General features: G+C 41.9%; 2 protein-coding genes across 5 annotated transcripts; both read left to right on the top strand.

The window, feature by feature from the left end:
* Positions 1 to 559: 559 nt before the first annotated feature.
* On the top strand, positions 560 to 8,769 carry LOC107200345 (myosin regulatory light chain 2, smooth muscle minor isoform). 4 transcript variants are annotated; one of them, XM_015618701.2, is made up of 5 exons: positions 606 to 668; positions 1,566 to 1,601; positions 5,535 to 5,732; positions 5,927 to 6,088; positions 7,183 to 8,769. In XM_015618701.2, the coding sequence occupies exons 3-5, from the start codon at positions 5,549 to 5,551 to the stop codon at positions 7,353 to 7,355; spliced, it is 519 nt and encodes a 172-aa protein (XP_015474187.1). In that variant the 5' UTR covers positions 606 to 668; positions 1,566 to 1,601; positions 5,535 to 5,548; the 3' UTR covers positions 7,356 to 8,769. The 4 variants fall into 4 exon arrangements, with proteins under 4 accessions (XP_015474186.2, XP_015474187.1, XP_018861279.1 ...); XM_015618700.3 differs by lacking the exon at positions 1,566 to 1,601 and having other exon boundaries at positions 560 to 668; XM_019005734.2 differs by lacking the exon at positions 606 to 668 and having other exon boundaries at positions 1,563 to 1,601.
* An 8,534-nt stretch (positions 8,770 to 17,303) lies between these two features.
* LOC107200346 (myosin regulatory light chain 2, smooth muscle minor isoform) lies at positions 17,304 to 23,129 on the top strand. The gene is made up of 4 exons (XM_015618702.3): positions 17,304 to 17,405; positions 17,671 to 17,869; positions 18,064 to 18,225; positions 21,974 to 23,129. Exons 2-4 carry the CDS (start codon positions 17,686 to 17,688, stop codon positions 22,144 to 22,146), a joined length of 519 nt encoding a protein of 172 aa, XP_015474188.1. The 5' UTR covers positions 17,304 to 17,405; positions 17,671 to 17,685; the 3' UTR covers positions 22,147 to 23,129.
* The last annotated feature ends 2,915 nt before the right edge of the window (positions 23,130 to 26,044 follow it).

Here is a 26,044-nt window from a genome sequence, read left to right as displayed (position 1 = left end):
GCTTGAGCGGAGAGGCTGCACCACTGCAGAGGATGACCCACTGCGGTCCCTCCCAACCTGACCCATCCTGCGGCTCCGTGTTACCGGCTCCCCCGCGCACAGTCACAACCAGCCGAGAAGGGCACGGTTGTTCCGGCGGAGCCCCTGGGGCCGGCGGAGCAGGAGGCCGGAGCAGCGCTGGCGGGCGGCAGGGCCGCGCAGCCCCGCCCCGGGCCGGAGCGGGAGGGGCGGGGCGAGAGGGAGAGGCCCCGCCCACCGGCGCGAGCAGGAAACTCCCGCCGTTGCCTTACAAGGGCAGGCGCGCGACTCCCTCCGCCCCTCGCCCTTGGAATGCGGTGACCACACCGCGCTGCACCAACGCGTCGCCGGGGGAGGGGGGAGGACACGCACACAGGGTGGAGGGGCTGAGCTCGTGGTTCTGGCCTTCTCCTTCAAGGAAGGCAGAGACTCCAGGAAAAGAACGCGAAACACGCGGGCCGCTCCAGGTCCTATCCCAGACGCGGCTCGTGTCACCTAACCGCCGAAGCGATGGGCCAAGGCGCCACCTCCCCCTCCTGCGCGGATGGTCTCGCCCACGGCTTCCTTCCTGCCCGGCGGGGCGGCGGCCGCTCCGCTCTCCGGAAGTGTCGCTCCAGCCGCTCCCCGCCGGTGCCGTCTCCCGCCGCCAGGTGAGTCGGGGGGCTCTGCCCGCTGCCCGCGGGGCAGGCGGCCGGTGAGGGTGGGGCGATGCCGGGCCGGGGGTCGCTTGCGGAGCCGGGGTCGCTTGCGGCGTCGCCCGCCGCGGACGCAGCTCCCCTCGGGCCTCGGCTCGGTGCTGCTGCTCTTGATGGGGATCCGCCCTGCGGGCTGGAGCTGGGGGAGACCCCGGCTCCGGGCCCCGCGACCCTGCTCTGTGAGCCGGGCAGGGCCTGATGCCACGGGGACGGTGCCCACGGGGACGAGCTCCCTGAGCATCATTTCAGGAAACCGGTGTTAAAAGATACTGTTTGTCTCCGTGACGGAGTGGCTCGGCAGCCTCCCGGCCACATCGAGCCCCTGCGGGTGTTTCCTCGTCTTTGTCAGAGCATGGGAGGGGCAGGGCTGGGAGCTGCTGCGGTCGGAAGAGGTGAGGTAGTGGGACTGGGTCTGTCGCTTCCTGCTCTCCATTTGGAGTAACCATAGCCGCACAGGGGACTGCGTGCAGTGGTTCCCCGACTTTCAGAACTCCAGAATCAATTAGGTTAGAAAAGACCTTCGAGATGATCGAGTCCAACCTGTCAACCTGTGACCGACCACCACGGGAGCTAGACCATGGCACTGAGTGCCACGCCCGGTCTTCACTTAAACACCTCCAGGGACGGTGACTCCACCACCTCCCTGGGCAGCCCATTCCATTGTCTAATCACCCATTCTGTGAAGAAGTTCTTCCTAATGGCCAACCTAAACCTGGTACAGCTTCAGTCTGTCGTCTCATCCTGTTGCTTGTTGACTGGGAGAAGAGGCCGATCCCCATTTGGCTACACTCTACTTTCAGGTGGTTGGAGGGAGCATAAGGTCACTTCTGAGCCTTATTTTCTCTTCTGCAGACAGACTGTGTTGACTCACTGGCGCTGGATTTTGAGGCAAGTGTGAATCCTGTACAAGGGTTTTAGGAAATTTACTAGTGATGAGTGTGTTAAAGTAGCTTTTAAGACTGGGTGGGACAGTGTAGGGTTTGGTTTTTGCTAGCTTGCTTTTATAAAGTGTAATCTGTTCTTTATTGAGCCTTGACGCAGATCTGCTGGACAGCACCTTGCTCTTATCTCTTCCTGTTGCCACCCAGATTGTGGTGGATGTGTGACTGTATGTGATGCTCTAATTGAGTACATGGACAGAATTTGGGATTTAGCTTTAAGGTTGACTTTTGAGTTTGATGTTCTAAGTTCATGTAGAGACTTTCTTGGCTATGCGTTTGGGAATTTACTGTGTGGTAGTTTGCTTTTTTCAGTGATAGATTTTTCAATTATTACAATATAAACAGTTTTGAAACACGGGAGTATTTTCTAAAGTATAACTTTTGATCACTGCCTCTGAACAGGTCCAGCTTGCGCCACAGTTAGTGGACTGTAAATTTTCACAGCTTATTGCTTGGCTCAGAATTTTTAGTTGCTTGGGTTTTTTTTCTCCAAGGGTTTATCACTTTCCCAGAGGAAGGGACCACAAGATGACTGTGTTTCTGTGGTCTGATACCCACTGTGACTTAACAAATGACAATACGGGCAGCACAGAGCAGCACAGTGCTGCTACTACCTATTTATTATTTTTTTAATATGTGAAAATCTTCCTAAAGAAAAGTGACATTTTCAGAAATACCTTATCATGTGTCTCACAGGTAGGTAAGGTTTTACATGTGAAGTTTCTTGGACAGCTTCCAGAACAGGACCCAGACCATTCAGTGCAGCATAGTGTTAAACAACAGGGACTAAACCTGCATGCCATGACTTGCACTATCTAATGTGAAGTATTCCCACTTTTTATCTACTGAAATTCTACTTGCAGCCTATACTAACCCTATTTCAGTTACAAAAGCATTTGATTAGGTGTGGGTGTTCTTGTTGGATAACACGAAGTGCAAACAGTTTTGGAACTTTTAAATCATAAATTGATCTCTTTGGCTAACTGGATTGATAACTTTGGTTTTCTGAACATATTCCAAAATGTACCACCCTCTTTCTCACAGAGATTCCTGGAGCTGAGTCCAGTGTTTCAGGCATAGCTGCACCAAACCTGTGCTGAAGGGCACTGCAGTCCTGTGAGATCTGATGTTTCTCTGTAGCTAGGCTGACAGCTCTTTTGGTCTGAAGGAGTTCTCAAGCCTGGTTCAGAGAAACTTAGAGAATGCAAGCATTGGCAGTTCTTATATTTTTTCTAGTAAAATGTACTCTGATACGTCGTCTTCTCAACAGAATTAAAAAGAATGTGCTGACTGTCTGCTTTTGTTATCTCCTCTTGCTTAGGATTGAATTGTAGGTGAGGGAATTACAGGTAGTAACTTGCTGAGAGCACTGTCTTTGCAGCACTGTTGCCTTTTCACTGATCCTAAAATTACAAGCCAGACACAGGTGATAAAAAGGGATTACCTTTAAAAGGATCCTTATGGTGCACAACATGCTGGATTAAAAAAGTGCTGAAGATGCATACTGTAACAAATGCATACAATTTTATGTCTTCAGCAAATTAGCATAACTGACAAGAATCTCCAATTAGAGACATAGGTGATGAGGTAATTCCCCCCTGGTTCTACCCTTTTCTGAACCCCTTCACCTTAAGATAGGAACTAAACTTTGTTTATGAAAAAGTTGGGAAGCCGTTTTGATCTGGATTCCCAAAGAATCTAACCTTGGATCCCCAGGCCTAGGAGATTCTAGGGAATGTATTTTGTCTTTCTAATAGAGTAGGTAAAATGCTAGCTAAGAATACAGAGCTGCAAATATATACGTAAAGAATATGGAGATATATAGAAGTAAAAAGGCAAAAATCAATTTGGTCAGTATCAGCATGTGCAGAGTAAACTTTTTTTGTTTATATTGAATGAGCCGTATCCTGAAAATTGCATTATTTCAGAGAGGAGTTATTAGAAGATAGCGTTTGGTTCTATTTTGAGTAGTTTTGGAACTTCTAATCAATAATCCAGAGTTAAATGAGAGCTTGCCTGAGGGTTTTTACAGCAGTAAGAAAACCACCAAAGTTATGCACAACCCTTGGCTGCAGCTTGAAAGCAAACTACCTTTGTTGTCAGCTGTCTACATAAATATCTCTAAGTCAGGAGTTCACATTTATTTGTTGCAGTGTTGTGGAGGCCAGACATCTCGGTTAGCTCGTGGTTAGTGAGTGCAATGAAGAGAACGTCTGCGTTGTTGAGCGATGCGCAGTTGCATTTCACGGGCTATTTTTAGTTCGGGACATAATGGTTTGTTTTGTACGTCAGAAGAACGTTGTAGATGCACGTAGGATTTAAAAGTGTGGAATTAGCAGGGGAAATCAGTAGCTGTCTGTGTGGACAGACTGAGAAGGACGTAACCATGGAATTTCCTTTTATGATCCAGATGCTTGGTACACCCTGTCAGGTATCTAATACAAAGCAAGGTAAAATGTCTTTCCTTTTAGTTAAAAAAACCCAAAAAAATAACTGCTTTTTGCCTGCATATTGGGTTGCTTGTATAAGGGAGTTACTTTGCGTAATTTTACTCCCTTTTTTTTTTTTTAAGGATGAATCCCAGTTAGTGACTTCAGTCTTGTTTTTCAGGAGTCTAACAGAAAATATTCTGTCTTTGAGCAAACTATCTCAGAAAGAGTTAGAACTGTGCTACGACTCTGATTAGCATTGCATTTCTGACCAGATAATTTGTTTCTAAGTTATAAAATTAATACTTAGTGTAAATTTCAGAATATAAGCTTAAATATTTCTTCTTTCAGCAAACAATTGCTATAGGTGCTTTCTGTAAAATTCAGAGTCAAGGATGGAAGGAATCTCATTTGCATAGCACTTCATTTGAGTATTATGAAGGATTATGGCAGTATGAATTACACTTTAGTTTTAGATAATGCAAGCAGAGATTATGAGACTTTTGGAAACAACATTAAAAAGGGTCTAACTTCTGATCCAAAAGCAGTCTTGGGGGCTTTGTGTTTGCCTTTCAGTGAATGACTCAGCTTTTTGAGTTTGTGCCGTCATACATTTAATTGGAACACTACATGTATCTTCCCAGATAAAGAGATATAGTTAATTTAAAAGCTTCATTTCTACCCTGAATATAGTGTTATAATATATAATAATCTACCATTTATTTCTTCATTTGACAGCTTCAAGGGAAGCAATGACATTAGTATACCTGTGATACTTGAAAATTTATAAAAATATATAAATATTTCTAAGGATTGGTAGTTTAAAATAAATGGTCTCCACATTTTTGTAGCTATTATGCCTTTAATTTTAAAAAGAGTATGCTGACATTTGCATGTGTTGTGTAGTAGCTGCACTGTGTAAGGGAACAGCACTGTAGAGCTTTTGAACTAAGTTGGTGCTCTCTCTCTCTTAACAGCAGGTAGTCTAACAAAATGCTATTCAGAGCCTAAAATACATTTTTTCCCCTTCAAAATGTTAGTTTAGCATACTGTCTGATCTATTTAACTACTGTGATAGTTTAACAGCACATATCCTTCAATGTCAGCAGTGCCTCCCAATTCCCTAATATGTAGTCATCTTAATTTGTGGAAGATGCAGGTGGAGTATTGAATCAGCAATACAAGTACTGTGTGAGTTTTAATTTCAAGAGCTATGATTTGATTTGGGTTTTTTGATGTAGCCTGCTATTGGCCTGCAGTGCTGGTCCCTGAATCCTCCAAGGCTTTATGGTTTAATAGGAAGTGAAGTCTGAAAGAAAATGGAGCAGGAGATATGGAAATAAATGTGTACTTTGGGGTATATGCCAATAACATGAAACTACCCATACTACCCATACACTTGCAGTGTGATTTGATAAGGCTAAATCTTGGATATGTTTCTGTCTCCTTAGAACCAACAGCCACCATGTCTAGCAAAAGGGCAAAGACAAAGACCACCAAGAAGCGCCCTCAGCGCGCCACTTCCAATGTATTTGCGATGTTTGATCAGTCGCAGATCCAGGAATTCAAGGAGGCCTTCAACATGATCGACCAGAACAGGGATGGCTTCATTGACAAGGAGGACTTGCACGACATGCTCGCCTCCCTTGGTAATGTGCCTTTGCTGTTTGTGCTTGCCAGGCAAATTTGTGCTGCAAAATTCAAAATGCTGAGAGTTTGGGATATGGGAGGTGTGGTGTCTCATTGTCACACTCCGTTTGTTTTAACACCCAGTTTGTATTGACCTTACTATTTCAGTAATTTAGTTTTCAGCTAAACCAAGTATGAATCCCTTTATTTGTAGGAAAGAATCCAACAGATGAATACCTGGATGCCATGATGAATGAGGCTCCGGGCCCCATCAACTTCACCATGTTTCTCACCATGTTTGGTGAGAAGTTAAATGGCACCGACCCGGAGGATGTAATCAGGAATGCTTTTGCTTGCTTTGATGAAGAAGCAACAGGTACGTGGGTGAAGCAACAGTGTACATGTATTACTTCTTCTTTTATGTTATTTATATTTTAAAAATATTTTTATTTTTGAAATTTTTTATTGTTACTTCTGTAACAATAAATACTTGTGTTCCCAGAAGCAGTGAGAGTTCATTTTATTAACTTTGAAAATTTTAATTTCTGCAAACTGAAAATCATGGCTGTATCCTCATGTGCTAAATTTGCCTTTTTAGTCTCTGTAGAAATTTAAAATTTCTGACAGTTTGTTCTGTTGTTCAAGACCGGAGAAAGTATAAAAGATGTTGATCGAAAACCAGGGTCTTAATTAATTTCTTACTTAAAATTCACCTTTGGGGCCGCTTTTATGGGGGGAATCGTTGTATTCAAAGCTGCTGTGCTTTTATGAAGAACTTGTTTTCTCTCAGCAATTTCTATCCACCTTCCCTCTGTTAAACTGCACTAAAAGGAGAAGAAAATGAATGCAAGGAAATTCTTGTGTAACTCACAGGAGTGATGATGGAGGCAATCATAAATTATACAAGCCTGCTTTTTTAATAAACCATTCCAAAAATTTATTCTTTGCAACCAGTCTGGTAAATCTGAGTTTTACCACCAATATAAGGTCAATATGAAATGTTGTAAACTTTCCCATGTTTCATGCACTTGTTGAATGTTAATAGTCAAGTTCCATGCCTTTTTTTTTTTGTGATTTTTGAATAGGAATGCTCAAGGTAAACTGATCTGCTTTGTTATTTTCAAAATACTGAGTTGTTAGGTTCTTGGTACTATTGGGAGTGTAGCCCTGCTGTTGAGAAGGATGTCCAATATGAATACTGATAATTTTTTGTATTCTTTGGACCGCCACTGGCAAAGCATATAATGGTCTTTATTTGAAGTAGTGGGACCTTTCAAACTAAATGCCCAATTTGATTGAATACTTGTAGTTATTTGGCAGTTTTATTTGGCTTTAATGACATTGTTTTAATTTGGCAGACAAAGACTGTAGGTATCTTTAATTGAGGGAAAGAACTCAAAGAAAGAAATGATCACCCATGTATTAGCAGATAAATGTAAAAACTCCTGTCCTCCTACAACTGTGCTCCAGGGTTCATCCAAGAAGACTACCTGCGGGAGCTGCTGACCACCATGGGAGACAGGTTCACGGATGAAGAGGTGGATGAGCTTTACAGAGAGGCCCCCATCGACAAAAAGGGCAATTTCAACTACATCGAATTCACGCGCATCCTGAAACATGGAGCAAAAGACAAGGATGACTGAGCAAATCCCTGGATACCTGCCGATTATCTCTACATTTATGTTTATTTTTAACCGTTTCTTCCTGATAGAACTTGTTGCATGCATTTACCTTCAAAGCTTTTTGTCTTTTTTCAATATATTTATCTATTCCAGGCCATTTAGGCACTTTTGCACCTGTAATCAGACTGGAAGTGGGGAAAATATTTTGAGGAAAAGGCTACAGGACAAACATTCCCTGGAGTTGATAGTCCAGGAAAATAATCTCAATGTTTCTGGTTTAGCTGGATTTTTACATTTTTGTAATAAATGCCATTTTGAAATAAAAATTGCTATATAGATAAAATACCTCAAAATCTTTTGTGAAGAATGACATTTCTATTATGCATTTACAAATGCAGGTGTGTTCATTGTATTTTTCTTGCAGTTGCAAGTCAAGCTAGAAAACTCATTTTCATAGTGTTTTGTTCAGTGTCACAGGGTTCTGAAATGCTCCTAGCAGCACCTGCTGGCATCTTTGAAAACGTAGCTGCAGAAGTCTTTGATCTCAGGTTTTTGAAGTGGGATCTGACTACTGTGTAAGTAGTTTACCAAAGAAATGGTTAGGGAGGACTGTTACAATTGCCTCATGGCCAGCAGAGAACATCTAATTCTTAAGCAGTTACTATACCCAGCTTTTGCTTCCTTTTAATACTGATGGGTTTTCTAGCAGTACTTTCATGTCAAAGTGTGCATTCTTCTTTGCTAAGTAAGATGGAATTAGGCATATTTTTTCCCTCCTGCTGAAGGAAGCTTGTGCAAAGGAATCTGTGTTGGCACTAACTAACAGCAGTACATGGCCAGAAAACTTAGATAAAGCTTTATTTTTCTACAGCTAATTCATTTGAGAATGTGAGCCAAGTCATTATGACAATTAACCTGGTAAAACCCTATAGGTGCTGAAGTTGCTCTCACTTTTTAATCTGTCATACATATTCCTCAGTTACATTGGTAAGATGGCTTTTAACCAAGCACAGTCAGTCATTCAGAACTGTGCCTCCTTCTCTTGGCTACTCCAAGTTAGAAAGCAGGAGGAGAATTTATTTTGCCTATGTATTTATCTATTAAAATAATGACCTCTTATCCAGAAAGCTTGCCCTCAGCTATCTCACACAAATTAAGACCCCAAGGAGTAGGAATATAGCACAAAGGGCTGTAAAGGCTCTGACAGCTTATCCTGTAAGGGTTTGTCTTATTTCATGTGTGATACCATGAAGGCTTGGTTACTTAATCTTGCTTGTGGTCCTATATGCAACTCCAGAAGATATTCTGCCTTCAGCTTTGTAAATAACTTGACAAAGTATACTCACTTGGCATACTTGGACTATTTTTTTATTTTTTATTCCAGGGTGATTTTTTTCCAGTTACGGGCTTAATTAAAATTGAGTTTTCAACCATTCTTTTTCCAGTTTTGTGTTTTATCTGCTAACAAACATAGCCTCAGTTTTTCTACTACCCTCATTATGTTCTACACTTCTTCAGGTTGCCAGAGCTGCTCCTTTTTTTGAAGGTTTGCTTTTTACCTATCTTGGTGTTCTTCAGTACTGGCTGCTGAGTTATTTCTCCATGTGACACCTGCAAGGTTCTAGGAAGTAGTTTACAAGTATGCATGGAAGTTTTCACCAGCAGCGCCCACGTGACAAAGACAAGTGTGGATGAAGATTTAGGAAACTCTTGTTGAAATGTTGCTATGTAACATTAGGCTGGAGGACACATGGTGTCACTTCTTTAGACTGATTTTGTCACCTCTGTGCAATTCAGTACTGTGTGCATACATGCAAGCTCGAAGGACAGATGTAAGATACTGATTATTTTTTCCTTTTGATTCAGAGAGCAGTTTACTTTTGTTAGGATCTGGATCCCTAAACCCCTCTTTTCCTGATCCTTTTTTCTCTGTAAATGTTAGATATGTTACACTGACTAAGCGGCAGGTGTGCCAGCTGAATTTCTGTTGCTGGAAGTAGTGATTTTAAAATCTTTAATATGAGCTACGTAAAAGAGAACCAGATATCCATCCTCCTTGAGAGGAAATTGTCCACTTCAAAAACATTCTATACTGCTGCTCTTGCTTTCTGAACAGCCAGCTGAAATTCAGGGTGTAAATGTTTTGTTCCTTTTCAGTCTTGGATGCTCCCTCTGAGTAAAGGGTGAGACAGAATTGTACTGATGTAAAAGATACCTACTCAGGAAGATGTGTTACTGAGAAAGAATATCCAAGGATGTGTGAGTGCAATGACAACCTTCCAAATTCCGATTTCCCTGTTGTTTTGTTTTGGTTTTTTTTTTCATTGTAGGAGACCAGTTAACCTGCAAGTGGGCAGAAACCCCTTAACTGCTGAGAGGCTACAAGGCCAACAGCCCCAGCCAAGAGACCATATAAGAGCATCAGATGCGTTTTGTAGCTAGGCAGGGAGGAATGTGACAGCTGAGGTTGTGTGCAAAGGGCTGTGGGGATGTGTCATCAATAATTCACTTCCAAAAATAACTTTGGTCACTGAACAGCTTAAAATTCTGATGACTTAGCCTTAGCATTTTGCAGCCAAAATCTTGGAACCTAATCTTTTCTCCCTTGGGGTTTGTATAATAACAGTCTCCAAGCTCCACACCAGATTATGGCTTATGATGAAAAACTGTTTTCGTAGGCTCATGCACACATTTAATAGTCTTACATCTACAGTGATCTATAATGCCCCGTGAAGCACTACTGAAAAGCAGTGATTTATTTTATATGACCCACTTACCCTGTTCTAAGGCTATAAATGCAGAGGTCAAATGAAGCCAAAAGACCTACTGAGGCTGCACAAGAAACCTCCAAAAAGGACAATGTGTCAAGTGCTGCCGGGGGATGTTTGCCTGCTACCTTTTCTTCCCCGCTCTCATGCTGGAGATAAAGGTAATGCACATTTTACACTTGTTTCTGCTCTTTATTTAAGCAAATAAACCCATCCTTAAGGCACAGTGATCAGATGACTGAAGCATTTGACAACATGAAGGCAGCTTGTTACACTAGCTCAGCAACTATGGGATGTCACAGAGGTGCTGTCCCTACCCTCCAGAGCGAGGATCCGTTTCAGCACTGACCTAAGGACTATCTTTGGATCGCTTGTTTCTAGGATCGCTGTCGTATCTGGAGAAATGCATGCAGCACAGCGGCCCCATCCTGGCACAGGGCATCAGTGACAGCATGCCTTTGTGTCCTGACACCTGCGTTCCATCCAAAAGCTGCAAAGTATCTGGAATCTCGTCATCACGTCTTTCTCGTGCTCTTTGCTGGTCTGAAGTGTTACTAACCTATTATTTGGGATGTTCCTGGGGAAGTTCACACAACAACAAATGCAAAAATACTCCAACAATGTAAATCCAAATAGCGGGTGAGTAACAATCAAAGTATAGTCAGGAACATTTTAGATATCAGCAGTTAATCCTCCCTTGGTATTGCTTATGCACCCATGCTCCTATTTTGGCTTCTTACTTAATTTTTCAAAACCCTACTGTCATTTTTAGCTAACTGTCTCCTTTGGAAAAATGATTCATGACTACATTAACTCAGAAGCAGTATTGCAGAAACTAGGAACAATACAAAAGAAAAAAAAAAATCAGTAAATGCCCCTTAAAATGCAGCTTAAAATTAAGTTATCATGAAATACTGAAAAGTAATAGTGGGGGGAGAGGGGAACCCCTCCACATGGCTTTGTTTTGTTTTGGTTTTCTTTTTGTGCTCTGAGCAGCAACTCCAGAGAGATCAGTGTTTTCCCAAACTTCTGATATACTAGATAGAAAACGTCCCATCTTAAGAAAAAAAAAAAGAAAAATATGGCAGCACATGGCTGCTTTTCCTATTTTCTCTGCAGCCCATGGGTAGAAACACTGCCAAGGAATATTTTCAGATCAGAAGTGTGATATTCCCTAGAGACCATACATAATAGGCCCTGCCTGCCTAATCACAAGGATTTAAGGGGTGAGGCAGTTTGCATCAATGTAATAAATCTGAGGGAAGATGTTTACGTGTTTCTCAGCAGCACTCAACAGGAGAGCAAGGAAATCGAACTGGTCTCCTCGAAAATCCCAACTGCTTGCTGCATACAGACTCTTCTGCCATGCAGCTGTGATTCAGTCCCTTGGTAAAGCAGCCTTGCACTTTGATAAAGCTTGAAAGGCAGTTACAAATACTACAGGATTAGGCAGGTCGAGACTGACTTCGCTGCTGCCATCATCTGCTCCTTTGGGCACCCGTATTAGTCATTTTACTGTTCTTGTAAATTGCTTAGTTTTGTGAGGTTTATTTAATCTTCACTTTGACTATTTTAGGGTATCACTGAGTGCAACCTCAATAAATATTGAACTTGGCTTTGGGCTGTTTTTTAATTATGAATAGTGCTTGCGAGTTAAAAGACAGCATTTCACAATAATTTCCAGCCTGTGCCAAGCATATTCAAGTGAGTGGGTGTAAACTGAGGCTTGTAAGACCTGTCTTAGTATGTGCTAAAATAGAGCTGGCATCAGACACGAGTTACTTGAATCTTGACTTAGCCTTGTGTCTAACAGGCACTGGGATTTTTCCCTCTTTTCAGTTCTTCCTTAATTGTGAGCTAACCATCCCTAACCAAAAGGTAGTGGCAAGATATGCCCACCCCATAAGAAGTATGTTGATTTAGAAATTGCTCCACCAGCCAACAAAACTTGCAGAGGCATCAGCTGATAAGAAAAGTGATAACAGCTTACTTCTCATGTGAAGCACCTGACTAAATATGCTGCTGCTTGTTTTCTGGGTATGTTTTAGAACACTATTTTAGACCTATGGCCAAGCGTTGAGCACATTTCATTTTCTTCCATATTTGTACATACACATTGTCAGACAGACACAAACTCTAACACACCAGGAAAGAGCACATATGTACATACTTAGGTTCAGCAGAATTAATTACATTTGCTTGAAAGATTGGGGGCCTTCAGCACTCCTTGCAAAGAATACCTATCAATGCTTATTTTTGCATTTCAGTTCTCCACTTTGTGGAATCACAGTGTCTGGCAATGCTCCTGATTAAAACTAGTGCAAGAAGAGCTGAAAACCCCACAAAGACTTGGCTAGAATTGTTGCAACTTACCAGCTAGGCTAAAAAACAAGGGATGCACATACAGCACAAGAGGCAGAACAGTGACTTTGATCATAGAGAACAGGGAACAAAAACTCAGCAGAAATCAACAGCCCAAAGATGTACTTTTCAACGTTTAGTTGGGGTTTTTAATTTGTGTTCTTTATGTATAAAGGACTTTGGATCTGGGAATGCAAGGAGTACCATGTCTGCTGAGTAATGTCCCTCCATACTCTGTCAAACACTTCAGTGCCCATTCATATAGTCACTGAGATGCAGTTCTAAATAAATATATTGAAGTTTGTTTTCTCCTGTTTATATTTCATAGACTGACTGCATTTTATTTACATTCTGTTAAATATCTGTGCTTTATCCTTTGACCTGCTCTATCATTGTCATACAATGCTCTAGAGAACTCATGTTCTTGCCCCTTCCTCAGCCATGTCCACTGGAAGTTACTAGAAAGTCAGAACTGTGCTATTTTTAATTTTCAGTATAGAGAAAGAATATGTGTTTCTTCTATAGGCTCCACTACAGTCTCTGAGAACCTTTATTTTTCATGCTTCAGCATTCACTGTGTGGCAGGGATCACCTGGGAAAGCAATAGCCATTTTTATTCATGAGGTCATTGAATGAAAACAGGGAATAACCTGCAGTCTGTGGCCCTCCAAGAGACTCAAGTGAAGGCACATGTTCAGAATCCCTTCAGGACTCCTTAAATATTTTCCCCTTGGATCACAGCACTGGAGTTCTTTTTGGAGAAATTCCAGAAAACTTTGTGGTGCACTCAGCATCTCAAAAAGAGTTACTGTCACCCTGAGTGATACTGCACTGCACTTGGTACAGCTAGACAGAGACAACAGTTGCCAGCTAGAATCAGGGACAAAGGGATAGAAAGGTAGGGGGATGAGCCAAAATACCAGGTGAAGCAACTGACAAACAAAATGCTTTTGTTAAATGATAGTTTAGGCCTAGAACTTAGATGGATATGCTTAATTTTGACTCTGCTGGCAATACTTAATCTCCATAATTAACATTTGTTGAACAGTGATAATATGCTCAGAAAAAAAAAATCTCCTAACTGCAAAACCTTCCACTCAACTTTGACACAATTTTAATTCTTAATGTGGAAACCACCTCTGCTTTTTCAACTAGTCTCTCTCTTCAGACCCTTTTGTTTCTTATGCACATCCTCAGTCTCACTTCTACAACGACCAAGGGTATGGAATGGCTTCTGTACAAGAAAAACTACCTAAGTGGGACTCTCTGCTGCAGCTGATAGAAGAGCACACAAGAGCATTCTAGAAGCAAAAGTAACACAAAAGAAGTGGACACACATTTCAGTCGTAGTATTTCTCCCAGTACAAATTCTAGAGCATAGAATAAACGTTGGAATAGGTACAGTCAAGGTTAGAAAGGTGCAGTTTTTCGTGTAACAAACAGCAACCTTGCAAAGGGTTCCAAAAACACAGGCAAAGCATATTGTGGATGCTAAATTTATATCAAGTCAAGGATTACATATCAGGAAAGTTCATGAAAGAAGCTCATTGTGGGTTACTAAATATCACATCTGGCTCTGGGTAGCTTATCCCTCCATGAACTAAACATAGTAGATATTGGGAGAGCATTCTGGGAAGATAGCATTCTTATGATATCCCTGATTCTTATTCTTCCCTGAGTACCTGCATAAGGCCACTGCTGCTGCCCTCCCCTAAAGAACAGGCTAAAAACACCCTGTATGCTCTCTCTCCTATTAAAAGAACAGGAAGTATAGAGAAAGAGGGTTTTAGTTTGTTTTGGTTTTTTTGGTTTTTTTTCAAAAAAAAGGTATGATTACAAGTTTTGGGTAAAAAAAGCCAAAACAATAAAACTCTCCAGTGACCTGGTAGGGAAAATCTCATAGCATCTATTATTTCTTGAGGGCATCCAAGAAATCAGTAGGTCCATCCCAGTGGTGCTCCAACCTAGAAAAATGCAATTGCTGGGCTTCCTGTCCCCAGTCTGAAGACTTTTTTTGCCAAGACTTTGCTCCCTGTCTTGCACATCCAGTACCCACATTTCTTTCAACTGAGGAACACTGGTCTAGACAGATTTTTACAGCAAGACAGCACAGCCATTCCTGTAACATTCGTTAGAGTCATAAAGAAGCATCATATGACACAGACTGATTCTGCTTCATTAAGCAACCAAGTTAATCACAAATATTTGCACTGTCACTGTAACTCTGCAAAGGGGAGGAAATAGAATCATAGAACTGTTAAAAGTTGGAAAATACCCCTAAGATCATTGAGAGCAACTGTTAATGGAAAGAATTAAATGAAAGGAGGGAAAAGATTTACTGTAAATTGCTCACTGTCTGTAGCAGCCATAAAGCTTAAGTCTGAAATGGATAATTCTGAAGGTTTTTTGACAATTCAAAGAATTGAGTATTTTAGACAGAACGGATAGGAGCAATTAATTCATTTTACTTAAAAAAGTTTTTCTTAAACAAGACTGACATAAATTAGAAAGAAGAAGGGAGTAATGAAGGAAAGAAGTAGAAGAAAAATTAAAGAATTAAGAGCATACTTTTTTTTAAAATCATCTTTTCAGAAAGGTTCATTTCTGTTCTGAATGTTTGATGACAGCTCTCAGGAAGCACCACACTCACAAAAAAGATCCTGACTTTTTTCCCTTTTCAACGTCTATGTCAACGAGATTTAAAAAATATCCTCTGAATATTAAAAAAGGCAAAACAAATCTTTCTTTTCCCTTTAAATTTCTTTATTGCTATGATGAGTGCTGTAATCAAGTAAAATTAAACCATTTCTAGAAGCATTACTTAGATTTACATCAAACAGAAAATAGTCCGCTTGTAGGAACTGCTTCCCATTCCACCATGATGCAACAAATTGGAGACACAAGCTTTAAGAGAGAGACACACACTGACATGCAATTTTGTCATTAAGAACTGATCTCATACTGAGCAAGTAATATTATTGTACCTCTCCCCACATCTGCAGAAGTTAAACACTGAGAACAACATACACGGTGACAGGTATCATGTAACACCCTTTTAATAGCATGAAAAACAATACAAGACAGAGTGGCATGTTTGCAGCAGTAGTTCAATTTAAAGTAACTGATGAAAGAAGTTTAAATTAAGAGATCAGATAGCTTTTCATAATTAGATTTCAACACACAGTTTGGTTGTTCAATATTATCATGGAGTATTTTATTAACTCCCTTAACATCTTGATATTTCTACCACTTTTCTGCCCACTCATACTTTGCATGTAATTATCCTGAAAGTACGTGCCTCATCTAGTAAGCAGAGAATTTTTTATCCAAAACTTTTTCCATTAATAGGCTTTCAATTTAGCAAAGTTTAGTCTTCATTTCTATTGCACTTTGAGGCAAACTTTAGAAGAGTGATATTAAAATTAACTGGGGAAATAGTATAAGCTAATTAGGCCAAATTCTCAGCCCCTCATGAAATAACTTCTGATTTGAGAGGAGAACAAGGAAAGAAAGTTTGGTCTCTTGGCAATTAAACTACCTCCCTCCAAATTTGAGACTGCAACTTCTAGATTGCATGTGAGATTACATGTTAATTTCAATAGGTGCAGCGGCTAAATGTAGCTCACTTACATTTATAAATATAATTGATAATTTCAGCAAAAGCTAGTATGTCTATTTTTTCCTTTCACATAATGATCAAGGTTGGAAGAGAACTTTACAATCATCTAGTCCAACCATCAACCCAGCACCACTGTAATCCCCAAGTGCCACATCCAGACACTTGCTGAACACTTCCAGAGATGGCAACTCCACCACCCTCCTTGGGCAACTAACTCCAGTGCCTGGCCAATGCCTTTCCTCCTTAAGAGTTCTTGTTTTCCAAGACACACACTGAACACCAACAAAGCCGACAGCAGGTAGGAAGGCGATTCAAAAAATGATGATCTGGTAGGGCAGCTTTCCCATCTGACTACTTCAGGACCTTTTTGTGCACTAAACAACTTTTCTTGAAGCCCAAACTATTTATGTGGGACTCCAACAAGCAACATGGGAATAAGCATTCCCTTCGGAAAATGTAAAAAATGTCCAAGTGGGCTAAAACCGAATGGCCTCTGAAACAATTTCAGACACCATCCCTCTACACTAAAAAGAAGCTTGTACCTCCATTTATTTGAGATCCTGCATCAAGTGATGAATGGAAAAATAAGTGTCATCCTTTTTCACTAAGAAAATATATAAAAAATAAGAAAAATAAACCCTCCAAGCGGCCTTACAGTCTACGGCTGCGAGGGGCATTAAGCCTCGCTCCCGAGGGAGCACTCATTTAGAAGACTTTGGGATGCAATCTGGAATTCTTCGGATCCCTCGAGAGAAACACGAGGCGGACTGCAGGTAAGGGTAACACCTCACACCTGCTAATCCGAGCAGCACATCCCCGCGGGATCCGGAGGCTCCGTTCACCTCCACGATACGGCACCACCGTGTGAGCCTGGGCACGCCGCCGGCTCCAGGAGCACGGAGCCACGCTCCACCCTCAGGGTACACCAAAGAAAACCCCCGGGGAAGCTCTGGCCGGCCGCAGAACCCTCCTCAGCTCTGTCCCCACAGGCTGTCCCCGTCGCTCCCCTGCAGGCGGCGCCCGGGACCCAGCGCCGCCGCCGGCCGCTTCCCCCGGGATGCTCCAACGCGGCCGAGGCGGGGGGCGCGGGGAAGCGGCCGCGGGGCCGTGCCCAGCCGGCCGCGGCCCAGGGACGCCGGGAAGGGCTGCGATCCCTAAGGAAACCCCCCGGCTGCCGTCTCGGTGCCCTCCCGCCGCCTGTCCCGGCGCTGCTCCCCATCCCCGGCCCGGCGGGGCGATGGTTTCTCCAGGAAGCGCAGGAGCCGGCGCCGCTCCCTCCCTTCCGCGTCCGCCGCGTACCGGGTCCCCGCAGCCGCCGCTGGGGTAAGGGGCCTTCCAAGACTAAAATTTAAAATACTTTACGTCTTCTAGTAATGACTCTTTTTCTGGTTTGCTAGTCTGTCTTTCCTTTATCCATATTTTCTGTTTCTCTTTTTCCCCTCTTGAAAATACTAAAGAAATACGTTCTGATGAGAGGAAATGAGAGCCCGTCAGAGGCGCACTGTTAACATTAAACCGTAGTACTTTTTTCTTTTTTGAATCCTAACTCTGATCTAACTGCGTTTACTGTATTTCCTTCTCTCCCTAGTGTCCAAAAATCAACATGTCTAGCAAAAAGGCAAAGACAAAGACCACCAAGAAGCGCCCTCAGCGCGCCACTTCCAATGTATTTGCGATGTTTGATCAGTCGCAGATCCAGGAATTCAAGGAGGCCTTCAACATGATCGACCAGAACAGGGATGGCTTCATTGACAAGGAGGACTTGCACGACATGCTCGCCTCCCTTGGTAATGTGCCTTTGCTGTTTGTGCTTGCCAGGCAAATTTGTGCTGCAAAATTCAAAATGCTGAGAGTTTGGGATATGGGAGGTGTGGTGTCTCATTGTCACACTCCGTTTGTTTTAACACCCAGTTTGTATTGACCTTACTATTTCAGTAATTTAGTTTTCAGCTAAACCAAGTATGAATCCCTTTATTTGTAGGAAAGAATCCAACAGATGAATACCTGGATGCCATGATGAATGAGGCTCCGGGCCCCATCAACTTCACCATGTTTCTCACCATGTTTGGTGAGAAGTTAAATGGCACCGACCCGGAGGATGTAATCAGGAATGCTTTTGCTTGCTTTGATGAAGAAGCAACAGGTACGTGGGTGCAAGTCGGCTGCTTGGCAGGGGTATGGCTGGGTTTCTATGCGCGTTGTTTGGGTTTCTAAACAGGATGCTGATTTTTGCGTCTTTATAAATTAAATTTGCGATGATAAATCCTAGATGGCATATTCTGCTGAATTACTGTGTGATAGTAAAATCTGTCTGGCTGTCCTGTGTCAGTACTGAGGACTAGTAGGACTGTTCTGTGAGGCTTTGAAGAAGAGTGCTTTAACTGGGCAGTGGGTATGTTCCTCAAAGTTCCTCAGAGGTGTATTTGCTCTAAGATGAGGAGTTCAAATCAGTAATGATTTTTTATGGCATTAAAAGCTAATGATGGGAAATCTGTCATACAACTGAGTTTGTCCCCCCTCTGCAGTAGGTCTAATATCTGTTTGAATTCTTCAGGTGTTTAGTATTTCAAGACACACTGTCCAGACTTCATAAAGTCTTACAGGTCCTCATCTGGCTAAGTGTTCTTTATGGCTCTGAGGACAAATGTCATGCCCTCACCTGCAGCTCAGTTGCTTCCAGATTGCAGGAAGGGCTGCAGTCTTAGGGGTCTAAAGATAAAAACCAGGTGCTGTGTAGAAGGCAGAAATGACATGGGCAGATTGGACTGACATGAAAAGCTAGATGAAGGGAAAGAGTAAAACACAGAGCTCAGTTTTACTATATGAGACTTCGATCTTGAGGTTAGAGTTTATACTTTTATGTATTTATTCACCTAGGCTAACATTCTTGAGAAGTGTATTGTAATTGGGGATGAATGAGGCCATTCTGTGGAATTACAGAGTATCAGTGCTTTGATATATTGTGAACTTGTCGTACTAGCTCACATTGAAATTATGTAGCCTCTGTACTAGAGATGACACTGCACCTCTACAACATACTCACAGCTGTCCACCACAACATTTTAATCTAGCCAGTTGATAGATGCTCTGCACCTTTTGAAGGATATCCTTCCGTTCCGTTTCAACAGCTGTTTTCAGTCTGTGTATTTTTAGCACCTTTTGCCTTTTCAAAGAGCATCCCCTTCCTGCTGAGATGTAGGTAAACAGGCTTTCTGTTGATAAGGCCTTTTCAAATGTTAATCGACTTCCTCCCTCTCAAGGGAAATCTCTTTACCATCTCCTAGAGAAGGAAGTTTTATTAGTAGGTTAATTATTTTTTCTTCACAGGTCGTCTGACTCACTGTGCTACAAGGGTTTTTTTTGTGTGCACCAAAACAAGAGCCTGTGAATTACAATATAAAGAAAATGGTTGTGTTACCAGTTATTTAGAACGGAAACTTCTGTGTCTATGTAAACAATAAGTTACTATTTTGGGCACCCATACACTGATAAGATTGATTTTAATATCTCTCTGCTTTGTGTGGTAAATGTTGTAGTCTAGCCCTACAATGATTTGAGGATACTAGTTTGTTTTACAGTCTGTTTTGTGTCTTATGCCACCCTCAAATTTTAACCAGGAAACATGTGAGATAATTACGCTGTTTTATTGAGTTTTGATTCATAATAGTAAAAATGAAATCTTCAAAATGGCATGTGACATATTGTGGAACCCATGTTATGTTAATCCTTTATTAGTTTTATCCTCTTATTTGGCTTGTGATCAGTTTACTCCTTTTGAAAATGTACAAGAGCATTTACAGCTATATCGAACTCTTTTACTTTTTTTTTTTTCTTCATTTCATGGTCTCCACACATGTGTTTGTTATGGGCTTGATTTTCTGGCTCTACATCAGTGTAGGTCTTTTGGAAGAGAGTAATACAAATCAGATCCTATAGTTGAGGATAAGGTAGTCCTACTTGTCAGGTTTTACATACATTTCCTATATTGCCAACCTAGCTGGCAATATACCCTAGTTGGATATGTTGCTTCAGCATTACTATCAAGTGCAGTGCTGTGGAATTGGTATAAAAGTTGGATCTGTCTGCATTTGGAGTATTTTTAATCTGGTCTTTGATCTTGCATTGTCATCTGCTTTGTGCTGCCTGCAAAAGGCTGAACCTTAAGTTTTGCTTCATTTATTTGTTACTCCCCATCTACGCTGAAGCTGTGTGGGAGGGAGAGGAGCCCTGTTTGCTTTACAGTTTGTTGCTGATAAAACTTGTGGCGTATTCCTGGTCTGGCAGCCCAGTTCAGTGTTTAAACAACTACCTATTCAGACAGGAGCAATTAAGTCCTTGAGGCAAAACTTGCAGCACCAAAGGCTTTGCATTCTTTGAATACTAATTGTTATGTCATCTCCCATCACTGCTTGCTCTCTATAGGACATCAGAAAGAGAGTCTAATCTTTTTGGCTGCCTTTTCCCTCTTCTTTAAACCCATCTTCCAAGAGAGAACTCCAAGGTCAGACCTGATTAGGATGGGCCTGGCTTACTGAACATTCTCCCCATTTCTGAAGATTGCTGCTAGCCTTCTTCATTTGCATTCAGTAGCCAATGGCCGGTCTACACTGGGATATGGTGCTGTTTCCATTAGCATATGTTGAAACACATTTTTTCTTCCCTTCTCCCAGCATACACCACCCCCATGCTAATTTGTCATGCTCATTGACTGCTTTTTGGTTCCCCAGTTCCCTGTTTGTCTCTCTAATGAACTCTGTTAGCTTAACTTACACAGCCCTCTTTCCAAAGCGGTGCTTTTTTTTATCACATTCTGATTGAATCTACATCAGTTGATGTGGGTGTCTACATATGATTTCCAGCTGTTCCACAAAGTTTACTTTCTTACTCTTTTTTTGGAACCTGCTTCTGTCTCATGTGTTCTGTTACTAATATTTCTGTTCTGTTAATAACATTTCTCCAACTAAAGTTCAATAACCAATTTCTTTCTCAAATGAAACAACTGTTGTGCTGCTAAAGGTATGGCTGGTTGTATTTCAGCCTTTAACAGTTTCTGCATTCTACTGTCTACCTTTTGTTATGCATGTTTCCTTTTTCATCTCTAAGTTTTCCTGGAATAATTTGGCAACTGGTGGTTCTGCCCATTACTTGAAATACAGTTAGCAGAAGATACCTAGAAACTGCTCCTTTTTATATCTTTGTTAACTTCCTCAAAAATCTTCTGCTCTTTCAGCATAAAATAAATAATACATCCTTCCCTTTCTTTTTTTTTTTTTACCTTTTTAAATGTTATCCACCTTTACCCCTCCACCATAAACATTCTTCCTGCCTCCTGAGTTAGCTTGCTCAGTCCTGTCTGAAAGTCTCTTCTGTTATAAACTCCATCCCTGGACACTTTCCAGGAGTTCACTGTATCCACATAAACTGCCTTCAGCAACGGTGTTGTGCAGCACTAAACAGTGGTTATTTAGTCCCCAGGGGAAACTAGTTTATAGAGGATGTGCAAATATATCTAATTAAAGCAAGAAAAATATAGTTAATTTAAGAGAACTGCTTGTATAATGAAGACTAGCAGTGACAGGAACTTGTTTTTCCACTTTGAGCCGTTGGAGATCAGTAGATGGAAGTAAGTGTTATTATACCACAGCAGGTCAGGCCCTGCCTTCAAAAATCTGTATGAAATGCATTTAACTTCCTTTCCCTTTGAACTCAAGGAATTTCTTTTAGAATTCAGTTAAGGAAATTTTTCGGACTCTGTGCAAATGCAAAAGTAATATATCACTGCTGCCCTGGTTAATTGCCTGTGTGTTGGCATGTCTGTGCTGCTGCTTTTGGAGACCCAGCTAAGAGGCTCGGCCTCCCTTTTGCCTTTCTCTCTGCATGTCTCATTCCAGGGTTCATCCAAGAAGACTACCTGCGGGAGCTGCTGACCACCATGGGAGACAGGTTCACGGATGAAGAGGTGGATGAGCTTTACAGAGAGGCCCCCATCGACAAAAAGGGCAATTTCAACTACATCGAATTCACGCGCATCCTGAAACATGGAGCAAAAGACAAGGATGACTGAGCAAATCCCTGGATACCTGCAGATAGCACCTTTCATTTTTATTTTTTTCTTCTTCCCACTAATTTTATTTCTCAGGATCTATTTTTTTTTTTCCTTTTTTTCTTGTTGGGACCTTTTGCATACATTTTTAGCGCTGCGCCTTCTTCCTCTGTGGATCTTCCTCTGTGCCTCTCAGACACACCTGCACCTTTGTAATAAGACTGGGAAGTGGCAGGGAGAGAGAGGACAGCTTGTAGTGATAGAGGTTGAGGGGCAAAGATCAGAGAGTGTGGAGGCCTGGGTAAAAATGTCAGTGCTGCTCATCCTAGCTAGGTTAATTTTACATTTTTAATGATAATTTTTCAAAAAAATCACTGTCTACTAAGTGCATAATTAAAATACTCATGCTAGAAGTATAATGTTTCTCTAATGATATCTGTAAATATTTTTGCAACTGTATGCAGTCATGTTGTTACCTATTTTTGCCTTAAAAATGATGCATAAGTCACTTAAGCATACTGATGTTTGTATTTCAGCAGCTATTTCACCTGCTACTGTGAGCGTACACATGAAGAAGAAATTCCCATCCTTCAAATTTTAGTGTATTGTAAATGAATAATTTCTGTCCAAGACTTGCACATTAAACATTTTAAATCTTCTGGTTGTAGCTGAGCACGTATTTTACCACTTAATGCACAGTGCCTGCATTTCTTGACACTGAGTACTATATTAATGCCACTTTAGAAAAACTTACAATGTAAATGCCAGTGTTTTTTTAAAACAAGGTATCACATATGGGTAGAGTTGCTTGAGTGATGCTTCTTACCAGATCTGTGAGGCTGCCAATATTAAATTTTTATCTTCCTGTTTTTTTCAAAGCACAGTAAGAACAGGGCTGGATGAAGAAGGGAAGGTGTGTGCTGTCTCTGTCCTTTTTGTTTTCTGTCTGAAAATGTTATTCTTTAAATAGTTTTTAAATGAAACAATACACACTATTTTTTTAAGACCTCCTGCTATGAGTGGTGTTTTGGATGTGTGAGACTTGAGGCATTGCTTTTTGTTCCATTTCTCATAGTTGTATCCTCTATAGATCTTGTGGTATGGAAGGCATGGCAGATTTGCCACACTGTTCTGAAGCAATTTTGCCATAATCGGAATGCTTGTGGTCCTGCAGTTCTTTTGTCTTGAGAGAAAGGATGATCAGAGCTGCTTCTGACACTTCCAGGAATTACGTTGTTAATGCCTTCAGAATTTACATTACAAAATTAAGAAAAGTCATTTGGCTGAGCATTTTGCTGTTTCTTGGTAGGCTGCTGTTGCAGACTGAGCTTTTAAGAAATGTCACCAGAGGACGGCGATGTCAGGAGCTCTGAAGCTCCTGCTCCACCTCAGTCCCAGGGAGCTTTGCTGAGGTGTGGGAGCTGTTAATTGTTTAATTGTGGTTGTTAATCACACAGGGATGACCTGACCTCTCTGACTGTGGGTCTGTACGAGGTGCATGGAAAAGCAGAGAGGGGGGAAAGGTGCTGAGCGGAATCAGCAGAAACCCAAACGCTTCACAAATGTTTTCCCAGCATCAGTCACTGCCTTTTTTTTGTTTGCTTTGGTTTTATTTTTGTGTTGTGTTGTCGGGGTTTTTATTTCCAGAGAAATACTTACGTTTGGAGGGGGCGGAGATTAAAAACCCGAACAAGAAGAGCTTTTGTAAACCATCAGTGCCATGGGTACCAATTTCGATGTTTGTGAAGCGCTGCAGCCAGCGGCTGGGGCCATCCCCGGAGCCTGCAGGAGGTGGCAGCACAGCTCCCGGCACGAACGCCGCTGGCACCGGCGAGCGGCTCCCGAGCCAAGCGCTCCTTGCTTCTCGTTGGGATTTTCTTTGGTTTGTTTGTTGTTTCGGGGGGGTTTTGTAGTCCCGAAATCTCGTTTGGTGCATCGTGTACAGGAGGAAAATATGCTCCGTGCCTACAGAAGTCCTCGTCCTGCCACAGCAAAGGCTAATGGTGCCAGGATTTTTTACTTTGCAGCTCTTGCACGTTGAATTTTTGGCCCTTTAATCAAATTCATTCATTACAGAAGAGAGTAAAACGAGGCCTCTGCACGCCGTTGTTACAGACCTACATGCACAAACACACATGTGGTGTGTGTTTGGCAAAGATTGGGTTTCAAAAGGACTTATGGCTTTCCTTGTAACTCAAACCAGAGACACTGTTCCTGCATTTCACTTCTCAGTATCTCAGCGCTCTTCTTCTTTTGTTAAGATTAGCTTCGGAAAAAAACTACCCCAAATTCAAATGTATATGTTTGCATAACTTTGTTTACATATGAAAGACTAAAACCTGTGATATAAACTAAACTGCTGGGGCTCAGAGTGAGGCAGCTGGTATTTACCTACAGCAATAAATGCCAATTGTTAAACCCCAGTGCTTGCTTACAGGCCAGGGCTGTGTTGCTGTATAGCAACACCTATATGCCATTTGGCCTTGTGATGACGAATTGTAGTTCACTAATACTATTGTTCTCAGCCTTGCCTTCGGCAGAATCCTGGTTTTACTCTCCCGGCTTTATTGGCATTTAATGTTCTCATAAAAACATGTCAGAGAGAATGATAAAAATGGATTTCTGGTGTGTAACTCATAGGCCTGGGATTTCTCTTGCAAAGAAATTTTAAACCCCTGCTCAGCTCTGATGCAGAGGGTGCCTTAAAGTCTGTGTGTGTCTGGAGCAAGCAACACTGGTTTTACAGACTAATTGCAGTTCTTAGTCCTGGCAAAATCATTCTCAGTAAAAGCCACAGAATTTTCAAGTGTTCTCACTGAAGTGGGTCAGCAGATGAAGGCGTTTGTCATGGGATGTCTTTCTCCTTTTATTTTTGTTATTAATTCAGCTGTTTTGTAGATAGGTCGCTTGAGTGGAGGGTGGGAACAATGTGGCCTTGAATCCTCTCAGCTAGAAGAGAGAATTAAAAGTAGGTCTGCAACATTCAGGCTGAATGTTAAACCACTGAACAATTGAATAAGGGAGGGTGGAACCATCACAAGCAGCTGTGTTTCTTATTGTGCATTCTTTTTTCTTTTTTTTTTTTTTTTTTTTTTTTTTTGGCAAATGAAGGAGCTTAGGCAGTGATCCCAGGAATTAAAGAGATCCATTCTACCTTGAGAGGACTCTTTCCTGCTCTTCAAGGTGAAGTTCCCAAAAGCCATGACTCACAAGTGGGGCTGGGATGCTTGTTTCCTGTGGTTGCAGAGGCAACAGAGCTGAACCCTAAATGAGTTTCAGCTTATAAACGGTTTCCTCTCCAGGACTGTTTGTGAGAAGTAGTGCCTTGCCAGGGAACTGTCTCACACATCCTCTATCTGACTTAACACCCCCCTCCCAACCTCCTGCCAGTGTAGGTAATAATTTGTAAAGGTTCTCACTGTCTTTACTCTGTTTGAATGCCGTGCTTTGTAAGCTGCTGTGGCTCAGCACCTGATTATCCTTGAGCAACTCAGCTCTGTCCATACTGGGGCAGTCAGTTTGTCAGCTGTGCTGTCCTTACATGTGAATTACAGCCCCAAATCCTGTAGAAAGGGCAGTGGTGACTCCTTACCTCCTCTTCAGTATTCCATGTGGGTGAGATTCAGCAGATCCTTACTTGATACCCTTGTTTTAATGGTTACTAATTTTAGCATCTAACATCCCTGTCTGGGGAGACAGCAGCATCTGTCAGTGTGGCAGGCTCGCCTCACTGTGGGTAGCACCGATGATGCCAAGCATTCTTCATTTCAAATTCATTTCATTTCAAATACCAAGTAGCCGGTATTAAATACAGCACCGTCCAAATGTCAAATAGAACGGTGCTTGTTCTAAAAACCGCCAAGGTCTGGAAAGAATTCCTGTCACCAGGGTGGTGGTGCCTAAATCCTAAGCACTCGGT

Source organism: Parus major, chromosome 2 (genome assembly GCF_001522545.3).
Source record: "Parus major isolate Abel chromosome 2, Parus_major1.1, whole genome shotgun sequence".
Classification (NCBI taxonomy): domain Eukaryota; kingdom Metazoa; phylum Chordata; class Aves; order Passeriformes; family Paridae; genus Parus; species Parus major.
This window is presented reverse-complemented; position numbering and strand designations above follow the sequence as displayed.